This window comes from Paroedura picta, chromosome 6, assembly GCF_049243985.1.
Source record: "Paroedura picta isolate Pp20150507F chromosome 6, Ppicta_v3.0, whole genome shotgun sequence".
NCBI classification, from domain to species: domain Eukaryota; kingdom Metazoa; phylum Chordata; class Lepidosauria; order Squamata; family Gekkonidae; genus Paroedura; species Paroedura picta.
Genome location: NC_135374.1, coordinates 113,456,030 through 113,469,211, shown reverse-complemented (window position 1 = coordinate 113,469,211; position 13,182 = coordinate 113,456,030). Strand labels below are relative to the sequence as shown.

At 45.3% G+C, this 13,182-nt stretch overlaps 1 protein-coding gene across 2 annotated transcripts in view; it reads left to right on the top strand.

Moving 5' to 3' along the window:
* PIBF1 (progesterone immunomodulatory binding factor 1) overlaps window positions 1-13,182 on the top strand; it is a 127,494-nt gene that overhangs the window by 31,946 nt on the left and 82,366 nt on the right. For both annotated transcript variants that reach the window (XM_077343996.1, XM_077343995.1), the window contains exon 10: window positions 5,970-6,068. In XM_077343996.1, coding sequence (XP_077200111.1) covers window positions 5,970-6,068 — 99 coding nt within the window. The remainder of the gene's footprint in view (window positions 1-5,969; window positions 6,069-13,182) is intronic.

Here is a 13,182-nt window from a genome sequence, read left to right as displayed (position 1 = left end):
GGTAATGACTGGGGAAGGCACTGGCAAACCACCCTGTATTGAGTCTGCCATGAAAACGCTAGAGGGCGTCACCCCAAGGGTCAGACATGACCCGGTGCTTGCACAGGGGATATCTTTACTTTTACCTCTGTCAAATAATAATTAATCTTGCCTTAAGTAGCCTTATTTTTCTGTTGTTTGATTTTTCCTTTGGTTGTCCTTTTATAGGAGTAACCATATCATCTCCTGTCCTCTCTGTACCAGCCAGACCAGAACCAAATTTCTCACAGCACTTTTAATAGGCTTAATTTTTTCTTCAGGCTCTGAGGAGCTGTTTGTTCTTATCTCAGATGTTGGTCCATTTGTCTCCTATGGAGTGTCACTCTTCGCTTTAGCAGCCAAGAAACTACAGGCGAGAGCTGCCTCTAAAGAGGGCAATATTTTTTATTTGAATGACACCAAAGTTCTGGCCTCCCTACCCAATACATCAATCAAGCTTTTGCTATACTGGACATCTGTGCCACCCCATTGGGGAATTAACACTCTCTTTATATTAATCTGATTTCAGAATGTTTTAAAATTGATGTTTTAATATGACAATTATTGTTTTTATATATGTTGTAGGCATGTGTAAGTAGAAGATTCAGACTGTTTGTGATTCATTCTGAATGGATTCGAAACCAGTCACCTATAGCAGGAGTGGCCAAACTGTGGCTCTCCAGTTTGCTGGCAGGGGCTTGTGGTAATTGTAGTCCAAGAACATTTAGAGAAATGCAGTTGGGCCACTCCGATGTACAGTGTAATTTTGACTTGGCCAAATGGTGCCGTTGAAGACAATGGTGCCATTCAAATCTATGGTGATTTTCCCCTTTTAGTCTTTTCTAGGCTTGTGGGGGGGGTGAGGTAGAGGCATCAAATTTACAGCATAGCTGCAGGAGCCTTTCCTCAAAAGAATTGCAAAAAGATTAGGTCAGCTAATCACCATTATTTCCTACTAGAGGAAAAGCCTGATTGGTCCTCATTGGCAGAGTGCAATTTAAACTGATTGGCCCAAACTCGTGAGTAAACATTCTCAGGATAGAGGTTTTATCTGACTGCCTGCATGTAATTTGAACTGATTGGCCCTCATTGGCAGAGTGCAATTTGAACTGATGGGCCCTCATTGGCAGAGTGCTCTCTCCCTATTGGCAGTATACCCCAAGAGAGGGCCAATCAGGTAGGGAGTGAGTTGGCTGCATGCAAGTTCAACTTTATAATGTTTAGTGATGAGGAGGGGAAAAAATAGATTCTCTTTTCTGTTCTCACCATAGGAAATAAGGGGGTTTGGATGAGGGCACCCTCTTTGGGTGCCCCTAGAATTGGACCCCCCTTGACCAATCTTTTTGTAGACTGGGGTTTCTTTTGAGGAGAAGCTCCTGCAGCAATGCTGCAAATTTGGTGTGTCTATTTCAAACCCCTATCACCCAGAGCCCGGGAAATTGTTGGACAATTAAACTTGGAAATGGCGATTTGGAACGGATTCAGCCAAATGATGCCCAAATAAAGGCTGATCCACATACTTTTTGCCTGGATCAAATTGCACATGCCTAATATGCTGTTACTCTCCCAAAACCTTCGAGTAAGGGTGGGTTAAAAATAAAATTGTATTATTTATTTATTTTATTAGTACTTTCTGGCTACATTGATTGAATGTTAGCATTTGTGATTATGCTCCGCTGTTTGGGTCAGATTGTAATGGCCTTTAGCCACAGATATGGTCCCACGCCTTCTGCTGTGTTCTTGGGGTGCCTTTGGCCCTGTAGATCAGTGGTCCCCAACCTTTTTTAGGCTGGGGACCGGCAGGGCATTGGGCCGCGGCCGCAGGGACCGCGCCCGCGCGGGCCACGCCAACGCTTCGGGCCGCGCCCGCGGCCGCGCCCGCAGATCGGGCCGCGCCCGGCCGCGCCCGCCGGCCGCACCCGCGGATCGGGCCGCGCCCGCCGGCCGCACCCGCGAGCCGCGCCCGGCCGCGCCCGCCGGCCGCACCCGCCGGCCGCACCCGCGAGCCGCGCCCGGCCGCGCCCGCTGATCGGGCCGCACCCGCGGGCCGCGCCCGTGGATCGGGCCGCGCCGGCGCGGCCTGCACGGGCGCGGCCCGGACCTGATTCCTTCTCCCCGCCCTCCCGCAGGCTTGCGGCCCGGGAAGTTTTTTACTGCGGGGGTGGGGGGGCGGGGAGAGGGAGCCGCGGCCCGGCGCCATGGCCTTTGCGGCCCGGCGCCGGGCCGCGGCCCGCAGGTTGGGGACCACTGCTGTAGATAGCTTTTGAGCCACTCGCAAAGGGCCGTTTCCATAGCTCCGCCATAAGCCTAAGCGGGGTCCACCATACATTCACGGAGACTCTAGCATTTCCTGACCCCCTGGAGGATTTCTGCATAATAGATTTTTCTGCGCCAAAAGGCTGTGTGTTGTGTTTGCACATCTTATTTCAGGTGCAAATTTAAAACATCCTAGATGTACTATTCAAATTATATATACATTGCCTTTTAGGAATACACTTAAACTGCATTTAGAGTCCATTTGCCTATTGCATAACATCTGATACAATGTCTAGGAGATCTATTTGATGGTGTTATTGCTGCGCTGCATTAAAAAGCACACTGGGCCTGTTGTGGAGAAGACAATTCTCTTTCCCAGTTGCCTCCCACTCCCTGTTTTTGAAGTCTCTGGTATTCTTTTTTATGACAACTTGCTGCCCCTTTCCAGTTGCAGCTGCTCACTGGCTTTTCTTTTGGCTGCGGTTTCTCCATTATTATTATTATTATTATTTGGCAGATGAACATCATCATTTGTTCAGTCGAAGAAAAGTAAAAACAGGGACGGCGGTTTATAATTTTTATATTAGCCATAAAAGGTTTTCCCCTGAGAAATGGAGAATTTGAGTTGTTGTTTTTTTAAAAAGGTTATGGACCATTTTAAAAACAGTGAACTGATAGGAAACATGTGCTCATGGAACAATATTTTGAGAGCCAGCGCTACATTCTTATATTGATGGTTTTCCATCATCTGTGAGCATTGGTTGGAAAGCTTTGCTATTCTGTTGTTTTGGAGGTGAAGAAGAAGGAGAGTTGGTTCTTATATGCCGCTTTTCTCTACCCGAAGCCATCTCAAAGCACAACAGACACCCTGTGAGGGAGGTGAGGCTGAGAGAGCCCTGATATTACTGCTTGGTCAGAACAGAAGAAGAGTTGGTTCTTATATGTTGCTTTTCTCTACCAGGACTGTCAAAATGGCTTATATTTGCCTTCCCTTTCCTCTCCCCACAACAGACACTCTGTGAGGTAGGTGAGGCTGAGAGAGCCCTGATATTACTGCTCAGTCAGAACAGGTTTATCAGTGCTGTGGTGAGCCCACAGTCACCCAACTGGCTGCATCTGGAGGAGGAGCGGGGAATTAAACCTGGCTCGCCAGATTACAAGTTGGTGTTCCTAACCACTACACCAAGCTGATTCCTGCCAGGATGCTGGTAGGATATGTGACTGGATTGAGTATAGGAGGCTCAACTATGGGATCACACAAGAGGGAATTGCCAGTGCAAAAGCAGGATGGATACTGTGGGTAGGTTTAATTGGTCAATGTAGCTAGACTGCTCTTTCTAGCCACAGCAAGGGGCTGCAAGTGGACAAGGAAACCGGCATAGCGTTTCAGTGTTTACAAAAGCACTAAAGGTGTTGGATTGGACCTCTGACTGTAAGGATTCCCCACCATGGTTTTATGGAACCCTGGGGCTACACAAGAGCTCCCTGGGGGTTACACAGCCTTTCCCAGAAGTTCAGTTGACTGCTAACATCACTAGATGTCACTGGAGCCCCCTGTTGCGCTACAGGTCTAATCTCTTTCTTCACAATGGAAATGGTAGATGATCGATCAATCAGTTGAGTGGCTGGCTCCCACATCTTACTTCTGCACCCACTTCTGGGGTTCCTTGAAGCTTCCTTGAAGCTCCATGGTCCAAAAGTTGAAAAAGGCTGCTCTTCATGGAAAGTACCACATTCAGGAGCATGGAGTGGAAATCCAGCAACCTTGTAAAAAGAAAGGGGAAAAAAACTCTTGCAATGCTTCTCTCACCTTCTAGCTGAGATAAAAAGAATTCTCCATTTCTACTTGTGGTTGACGAAGGGAGCTTTGACCCTTGAACGCTTATACCCAGAAAGTCTTGTTGGTCTCTAGGGCACTACGGGACTCAAATCTTAAGTGTCCTTTCTGTTCCAAGGCACATTCCAGGCAGCTTACAATATGCAGAAGCAATAAAGTATAAAAATAGCATTGAACAGCACCCATGCAATACAATTGAGAATGCAGCATGGGATCTGATGAGGTAACGTAACCTTGCTTCGAGTGAGCGAGGCTACTGCAGAATGAGGATTATAATTCCTGGGTTGTATTTGTCTCCGCTCTGAATTAGTCTTCAGTGTAGATGGGTGTGATTTGCCCTTGATGATGTGGACGAATGGAGCGTGTCCACAGCTCTCCTTCCCAACCATTGTCTGCACGATCGTGCCACTTCAGGGGTTTCTCAAAACCTGAAAAATGTTCCTTGGAGGTTCTCAATTGTAAAAAAAAAAGAATTTGAGAAAGGCTGTTCTGAGATTGGGCTAGTTTGGGCCGTGCAGGTCAGGACAATTGCCCCTCCCAATTTGAAATTCCTGTTTTGCACAGGAAAATCCAGCTGCAAAAGCACATTGAAGTGCATTATCCTGCATGTGCCAAATAGGCTAGATTGTTTCTTATCCCCAGTTGCAAATAGGGTTGTGTGATTCGGCCGCCGAAGCGGCTGTTCCTGCCTGTAGCAGCCAGTGCTGCGCTGTGGGGGGAGGCGCAGGCGCGCCTGCTGATGCACACATGCAGGCGCAGAGCTCTGCGTCGCCCAATGCACCGGTGCCCGTGCCTCCCCCCCCCCCGGCTGCTATGGGTGGGAACGGCCGCTTCGGCAGCCAGATCACACAACCCAAGTTGCAAAGTTGTACTATTAAATTCTGTTTGTGATTGGACTATTTTATTCATATTTAATGTCCTACCAGATCAGATAATGACTAGGAGTGATTGCTGGGGAACAGGATTTTGGTTGTGGGGTTCGTATTCAGTTATATATATTTCATTGTTTATATCAAAAAGTCATTACTAAATATATACAATATCTGATTGTTAAAAATTGGGGGGAGGGGTTGTTTGGCGATTTGGTGTTCACAAATGATACATTGTATGAATGCGTTGGGGCCGTTGCTTTTTCAGTGCTAAGTAAAATGTCCCGAAGGTGTCGGAGGGCGGGAGGGTTGGCCTTTGGAGACTGGAGTTTTTAGACTGAAAACCTTCTTCCCTTAAATTGTCTGACAGATGGTTTAAGTTGAGAACTTTTAGGATAGCATATAAGTGGACATTCTCTAGGAAATAGGAAAACATACATCTACATTTTCTGTAATAATCAGTAAGGCTGGCCCACGTCCATCCACACAGTTAAGAAAGCTTAAGTGCACTTAAGAATGCGGTCCTATGAACACTTTCCTGGGAGTCAGATTCTGAAAAGACCAGCTTAGGATTCCGCAGTAAGTTTTCTTAAGAGTGGGTGGCATTTTCCATCCTGTCCCTCCTCCCGCTGCAGACCCACATTTCAAGAGTTCCACAGAACGACAGCGGGAGAAGAGAACGGCAGAAATCACCACTCGCTCTTAAGAAAACTTAAGGGGTCCTGTTTTATTTTATTTTTAAACTGCACGGCTGGACTCAGGCCAGCATCTTTAGAAAGACTCCAGACTGGAAGTTCAAAGGAAACTTTTGTGGCGGAAGCGGAACAGAGCGTAAAAATAAATGTATGTGTGTTAACAAGATCATATTATGTTGGAGATGAATCAAACAAAACTATCCTACTACCACAGCTTTCTCGAGAGTGTATATATATATATATATATTTAAGAATAAAATGAAAATTCCCGTTTGCAACCCTTCTGTGTTTCAGAAATTTGAGAGAAGCAAGAGATAATGCTGTGACTGAAAAAGAGAGAGCCGTTGCAAGTGAGAAAGACGCATTTGGAAAATACGAGCAGCTTTTAGAACAGTAAGTAGTTTCAGCCTTTTTCCTTTGGCATAACTTTCAGACAGCCAATTAAAGAAATTAATACACGCAACACCGAGGACGCTCTATCTTTTGCATTACTATCCATTGGCTGCTGGTCACGGTGGCTCAAAATTACCGCTCTGCTTAGAATTTCTGCTCCTCCTTCATTTGTCCCTAGGTCCTCCTATTTAGGACTCTGATAAACTATAACAACCAGTACAAATTACAATCGAAATGGAGAAATGAAAAAGCCAGTTGGAAAAATTTAAAAGTTTCAAACCGTTACCTAAGACAAACTAGAGATAAACTGGCCTATAGAAACACGGCAGAGTGGTGTATGTGCCAGGGAGAGGTCAAGAGCTAAACTTCCCAACAAATGTGTACGTTTGACTGAACCATACCGGAGGAGTTTTCTGTACCTGTGCCTTAATCCAGGGGTAGTCAACCTGTGGTCCTCCAGATGTTCATGGACTACAATTCCCAAACGCTGGCAGGGGCTCATGGGAATTGTAGTCCATGGACATCTGGAGGACCACAGGTTGACTACCCCTACCTTAATCCACTCGCAGAACAGATATTGCCTTTGGCATACCATGCTGCACTTAAAATATGTTAATTTGTCTCCATAGCAACCGTTTTTAGGTAGTTAGCTATTATTCTGTTTACCTTACTGTTTTCCTTTAGTCACTCCACGTTTGTTCTTAAGTTTCAGTTCCTTCTTCTTATTCTACTCGAAATTAGTGTTTAATAGCAAGGCAAAATCAGCTATTGCTCCATTCATAGCACTGCTGAGTTCATGTTGAATTAATATATGTAGTGCCATTTCAGAAATGTAACCTTTCATTGTATGGGGGGGGGGGGATGGGACATTAGAAAAGCACTCTTGTTTTATCATTAGTCATTTACATTCTTCATAAAATTGCACGTGATGCTATAGAAATGGAAACCACCTGGCTCGAAAGGCAAAGATCTGTTTTAAAACTTGGTGATTGGTATTGTCAAAGGCAATAATTGTATGTCATTAAAATGATCCTGCATTTTAATTTGGTATTTTTTTTCCTCTGAAGCAATACCCTGTCTATATTGAGTGTTTAGCGTCTCTAAAAGCTGGAGTACACAAGATAAATTAAAGGATTATAATACAACCATAAATTTGCGTCAAAAGTTAATTAAGGCGTGGGTTAATATATTGGTAAATTGTGCCACCTAGCTGTTTAGTGGGAAATCAGCATTTGTGTGAAAATTGCTTGGGGGGGGGGGGTTAACAGATTAACAAACCAGAGTATTCAGAATCGGTTTGGCACCCATTTAATCCTTTGAGCAGCCAGACCGAGTCAACACGCTGCTTCCTATTTCTCAGTGGTCAGATATCATTGGATATTCTTTGAAACTAAGACTGCCAGTATATGGCTTAAGTCCAGTGGCACCTTTAAGACCGACAGAGTATTACATATTGAATAAAGTTTTGTTGGTATTAAGGGTGCCACTGGACTCAGACTTTATTCTGCGGCTTCAGAGCAACATGAACACCCACCTGAATGTATACCTTACCTTTAAAAAAAAAATCTTGCTTTAGCATCAGCAGGGCCCAGTACTTCTCTACTTGTTTGTGAGTAGCGTGGCTTTGGTTTGTTTCTGTTTCAAACGCATTTTAGAAACAAGCAAACAGAGAAAACAACTAAACAGAGCTTTTTAAAACAACAATAATGATAATACCCTTGTTATAAATATGTGACCCATGGTAGGAAAAGAATTGGCAAATAATACTTTATCAACAAAGCTTCTATTTTACATGCTTTTACTTTTTTTTCTTTTTAAGTGTGTCTTGGAAGGACCTGACTGTACAAAAATAGTGGTTTCTGGCTAACCAGACCTGTCCACGATATGTATACACTGGCCATGAGACAGACACGCCCTCTAGCTTCCCCGTCTGGAAATACTGCAGTGGAAGATGTGGTGCTCTCTTGAGCAAGGGTTCTAGGCACCGGCTCTTGTGGAAAGTGTTGGGAACCTGGTCCTAATAGTTCCAGCGCTGATAGTATAAGATGAGTGTCAAATAAAATAGTGGGCACTGCAGGGGAAAAGACAAGCACTTTCAGTGCCTGGTGATCTCCTGATATGAGAAGCTTTGCATTTGTAGCGTCTGATTCACCAAAATCCCAATGGAACTTGGCTCTAGTTTGAAGTGTAGCTATGGTGGAATGGGTTGTGTGTCAATTGATTGCCCTTTGTGTCAAGAACTGCAGTTAGGATCAGAGGTGTGTGAAAGCTATCATTTATTGATTGATTGATTTGATTTGATTTCTATACTGACCTTCCATATGGCTCAAGGCGGTTTACATACAACATGGGGGATACATGGAACAAATTAATACATAACATAAACAAATACAACAACAACAACAACAATCCAATAACACAATTTCAGTGATCATAAACAATACAACAGGAACAGAACCCAGCCAAGGCCCCCAGAGAGGACAGACCATGGAGGGATGTCTGAGGGGGGACCTGTTGACGGTCTCAGGCAAATGCCTGGTGGAGGAGCTCCCTTTTGCAGGCCCTGCGGAATTTTGGGAGTTCGGACAGGGCCCTGATCTCTTCAGGGAGCTCGTTCTATCAGGTGGGGGCCAGGACAGAAAAAGCTCTGGCCCTCGTTGAAGACCGGCGTACTTCTTTGGGGCCAGGGATCACTAGCCAGTTGGCATTGGCAGAGCGTAATGCTCTTTTGGGGGTATAGGCGGAGAGACGGTCCCTTAGGTACACTGGGCTCAGACCACATATGGCTTGAAGGTAAGAACCAAAACCTTAAGCCTGATCCGGAATTCAATTGGAAGCCAGTTGAGTTGTTGAAATACAGGCCGGATGTGATATCTCCACGGTGTATTGTTGAGAATCCCGGCCGCTGCGTTCTGGACCAATTGCATTTTCCGGATCAAGCATACCTGCGTAGAGTGAGTTGCAGAAGTCCAGTCTAGAGGTGACCATCGCATGGATCACTGTGGCTAGGTGTTCTGGTGCCAAGTAGGGGGCTGGTAGCTTGGCTTGGCATAGGTGGTAGAAGGCCTGGCGCGCTACTCTTGTGACTTGTGCCTCCATGGAAAGGGAGGCATCATGGAGCCCTGATTGAGCTCAGAAGTTGATGGAACAGGTTGAGATGTTTATGGGAACCCAGGATTGCTTCCCAGGAGGGATGCCAGTCCCCTGGAATTAGAACTCATCTCCAGGCAACAGATCAGTTCTCTTGGAGAAAAGGGCTGCTTTGGAGGGTGGACTCCATAGCATTAGACTCCACTGAATTCCCTCCTTGCCCCGAATCCCGCCCACTCCTGACTCCACCCCCAAAGTCTCCAGGTATTTCCCAGCCCAGAGCTGGCAGCCCAACTCCTGAAGCAGGGTCATTGATCTGGAAAAAGCTGGAATCAACTTTATGGCTGTCTCCTAAACACAGTAAACAGAGGTCAGGAACTATGCAGACATGCACACAAGGGAAGACAAAGGTGAGGATCCAAAGGAATCCCTACAAGTTAAAGTCGAGCGAACACTAAAGAAAAACTGTCACGGAGCCACTTATTGAACTGCAATCGGTGAGAAGGATAGCTCCTCCTGTCACAGAGGGTATTTGAGCACAAATCCCATGGTTATCTCCTGTACTGGTCACAGCAGAAAACAGATTTTGCATTGCCTGCATCGCCATTGCAGAGTAGTCATAGAGAGTATATGCTCTTGTGATGTTCTCCACTTGAACTGTAATCATCTCCTCTCACTCCCATTATGCCAAGGCTCTGACTGGACCATGGAGCAGAATGTGCTCTCCAAGACGGAATAAAGGTGCTGAAAGGGTTGTGGCTGTTCCTGCTACCTCCATAAATCACATAAATGCCAAATGTTCTGCACTGTTTTGGTCCATAAGATACAGACAGGAGGAGTAGGAGAGAAACCAATGGGAAACCTGAACATAAGTTGACACCCGGGGCCAACGTGATAGGCAGGGCACACATTCAGTTGAATAAACATTTATTATCTGACAGCAAAGCCTGGCTGGTGGGGACTGATTGCACAGACAAAAAGTACATTGTGCATGCCAGCCCCTGGTTACCACTGTTGGTATGCTGCGAAACTTCCCAATATGTTTGTTTATACAAAGTGTTTGGAATGCTACCTAGCCTGAACGGCAGTTAAGAAGTGCCTCGGGCAAAGCTTGTGATGAAGAGTGTAACTAATACCCAATTTTCAAGCCAAGTGCAATTATTATATCTTTATTCTCGGCGGTGCCTGGTACCGTAACGTTGCTGCCCTTAGGTAAGTTCACAAATTGCTGACAAGAGGGATACCATATCTAAAACAGCAGTTCCTTTGGATGTGGTAAACAAAAGCAGTCTTTTGAGCCCTGGATTCCAACATTTTTGAGCCTGGACTCCAACATTTTCTCTGTTGTGGCGCAGGTTAATAATTCACATCGTCCTGAAAATGATGTCTTCTAACGCTTTGTATTTAGGATTCGGAATTAGGTTTTGGAATTAGTTATTGAAATCGCTGCAGTGATAAGTGAGGGGAGATGAAAACCTTTGCCCAAATGTACCATATATTGTGGTCTTTGTATTGTTGTTGTTGGTATAACACTTCCAGGGAGGGAGATGAGAGAAAGAGCATGGTGTAGAATGGAATGAAGGGTTGACTCTAGGCAAGTGAGATCTTGGACAAATTCCCACTAAAATGGAACTTGTTGGAATATCTTGTTTTAGTTCACTGTTCTCAGTGAACTAGATTCTATTTCACAGAAATATTGGAAGGGATAAAATAAAATGGGGGAAGCTTCAGGGTCGACTCTGGCTAATATTTAAGCACAATCCTTTGATCTCCTAATTACACTATATGTGCCATATGATACATATACTTGTTCTCTAGATCAGGGGTAGTCAACCTGTGGTCCTCCAGTTGTCCATGGACTACAATTTCCATGAGCCCCTGCCAGCAAATACTGGCAGGGACTCATGAGAATTGTAGTCCATGGACACCTGGAGGACCACAGGTTGACTACCCCTGCTCTAGATAAGGAGCTGAAACATTGCACACATTGCCTCTTAGAAGAAGAAGAGTTGGTTCTTATATGCCGCTTTTCCCTACCCGAAGGAGGCTCAAAGCGGCTTACAGTCGCCTTCCCTTTCCTCTCCCCACAACAGACACCCTGTGGGGTGGGTGAGGCTGAGAGAGCCCTGATATCACTGCTCGGTCAGAACAGTTTTATCAGTGCCGTGGCGAGCCCAAGGTCACCCAGATGGTTGCATGTGGGGGAGCGTAGAATCGAACCTGGCATGCCAGATTAGAAGTCTGCACTCCTAACCACTACACCAAACTGGCTCTCTTAATGAGCAGTCAGGCTCCTACAGTCCAGTTGGGACTAACGAGCAGAGGTACAGAAGCATTAGTTAGAGTATCTGCCCTCCTCTTCGACCCACACACCTTCACATGGCGAAGGGGTTTATGGATGCTGGTGTAGCTGAGAGAAATGCTGTTAGGAGCCTATACTCTATCAGAAAGCTACACTTGTAGCAAAGGTACGCCGTTCAGAAATCAGTGGCTACATCAGGAGGAGAGAATGGAGATGAGGGGGGCAGTGATGAATGGGGCAGAGGAATCCTTGAGGGGCACCTGCCGAGCAGCAGCAGTAGAGGAAGGGGACACTGGCAGAGGATCTTTCATAGACAATGGCACTGACCCTTCAGTTAACCCTGGTTACTAATGCACAGAAGAAGGCCATGGTAAATCACTGAAAACCCTATGATAAGACTATCCAAAATGAAAGAAAACACCATGCTGGAAGACAGGGCCTCCAGGTGAATGGCACTCCCTTCAGCTACTGGGAAGAGCTGAGGCCAGCATGAGTAGTACATCATTAAGAACTTTAATTGTTCTTAATGATGCAGTTGGACTAGATCCAAAAGGGTGTTCAGCTGCTGACATCAGTGAATGCAAAGGAAAAGTTCAAAGCTGTTCCATGTGTCCAGCAACATGGAACATGAGAAGTACGAATCAAGGTCAACTTGAAATTGTAAAATGGGGAATTGAACATTTAAACATTGCAGTCCTGGGAAGGACTGAGCAGAAATGGACTGGATTAGGATATTTTCAGACATTGATTCCTTTGAAATGTGGTGTTGGAGGAGAGTTTTCTGGATACTGTGGTGGACCACCAAAAATACAAATTAGTTCTAGATCAAGTCAAGCCTCAACTCTCCCTAGAAGCTAAAATGACTAAACTGAGGCTATTCTCCTTTGGTCACAGTATGGGAAATGAGACTCACTGGAAGAGGTAATACTGCTAGGGAAAGACAAAGGCAGCAGGAAAAAAGGAAGACCCAACATGAGAGGGATTGGCTCAACCAAGGAAGCCACAACCCTCGGTTTGCAAGGATGTTTTGGGAGGTGATTTATTCGCTGAATCTCCATAAACCGGAAACAGCGACAGAACATACACAGATTATCTGCCATGCATGCAGAAGGTCTCGTCAAGTTAAAAGGATCGAGGAGGAGGTAACATGATATACCTTTACCCAACACCCTGAAGAGCCACTGCCAGTAGCAGAGAGCACCCACTGAGTAAAACCAATGGTTTGACTCTGTGTAAGGCAGCTTCATGGGTTCACATAGACATGATGTAGCTCAAGAGTTGTAAAGTGACTAACAGGTTGCAGGGGATTAACAAGCTTGGGTGGAGACAGATGGAGGTAGCAAGAGGTCTTCTTTTAATTACTTCTGTTCACAGCTAGTTAAGCAGCTGCCATTAATCACTAACCTGAACATTTTTATTCCCCTTATGTTTTTGTGAATGTCAGTTGAACCTGTTATTTTAGCAAGCCGTTATTTGATTGTGATAAACATCTTCATTATGTTGCATATTCATTGGATATCATCATGATGCTGTTTACTAATTTACTCTTCTTATATTTGCACTCTGATGATTGCTATTTCATTGTCTGAGGCCATGCATGCACACCAAAGCTCACACCTAGAATAAAATTTTGTTGGTCTTAAAGGTGCCATTGGGCTCAAATTTTGTTCTGCAACTTCAGTCTGACAGAGCTTCACACCTGAAGCCTTCCCATTGTTAAGA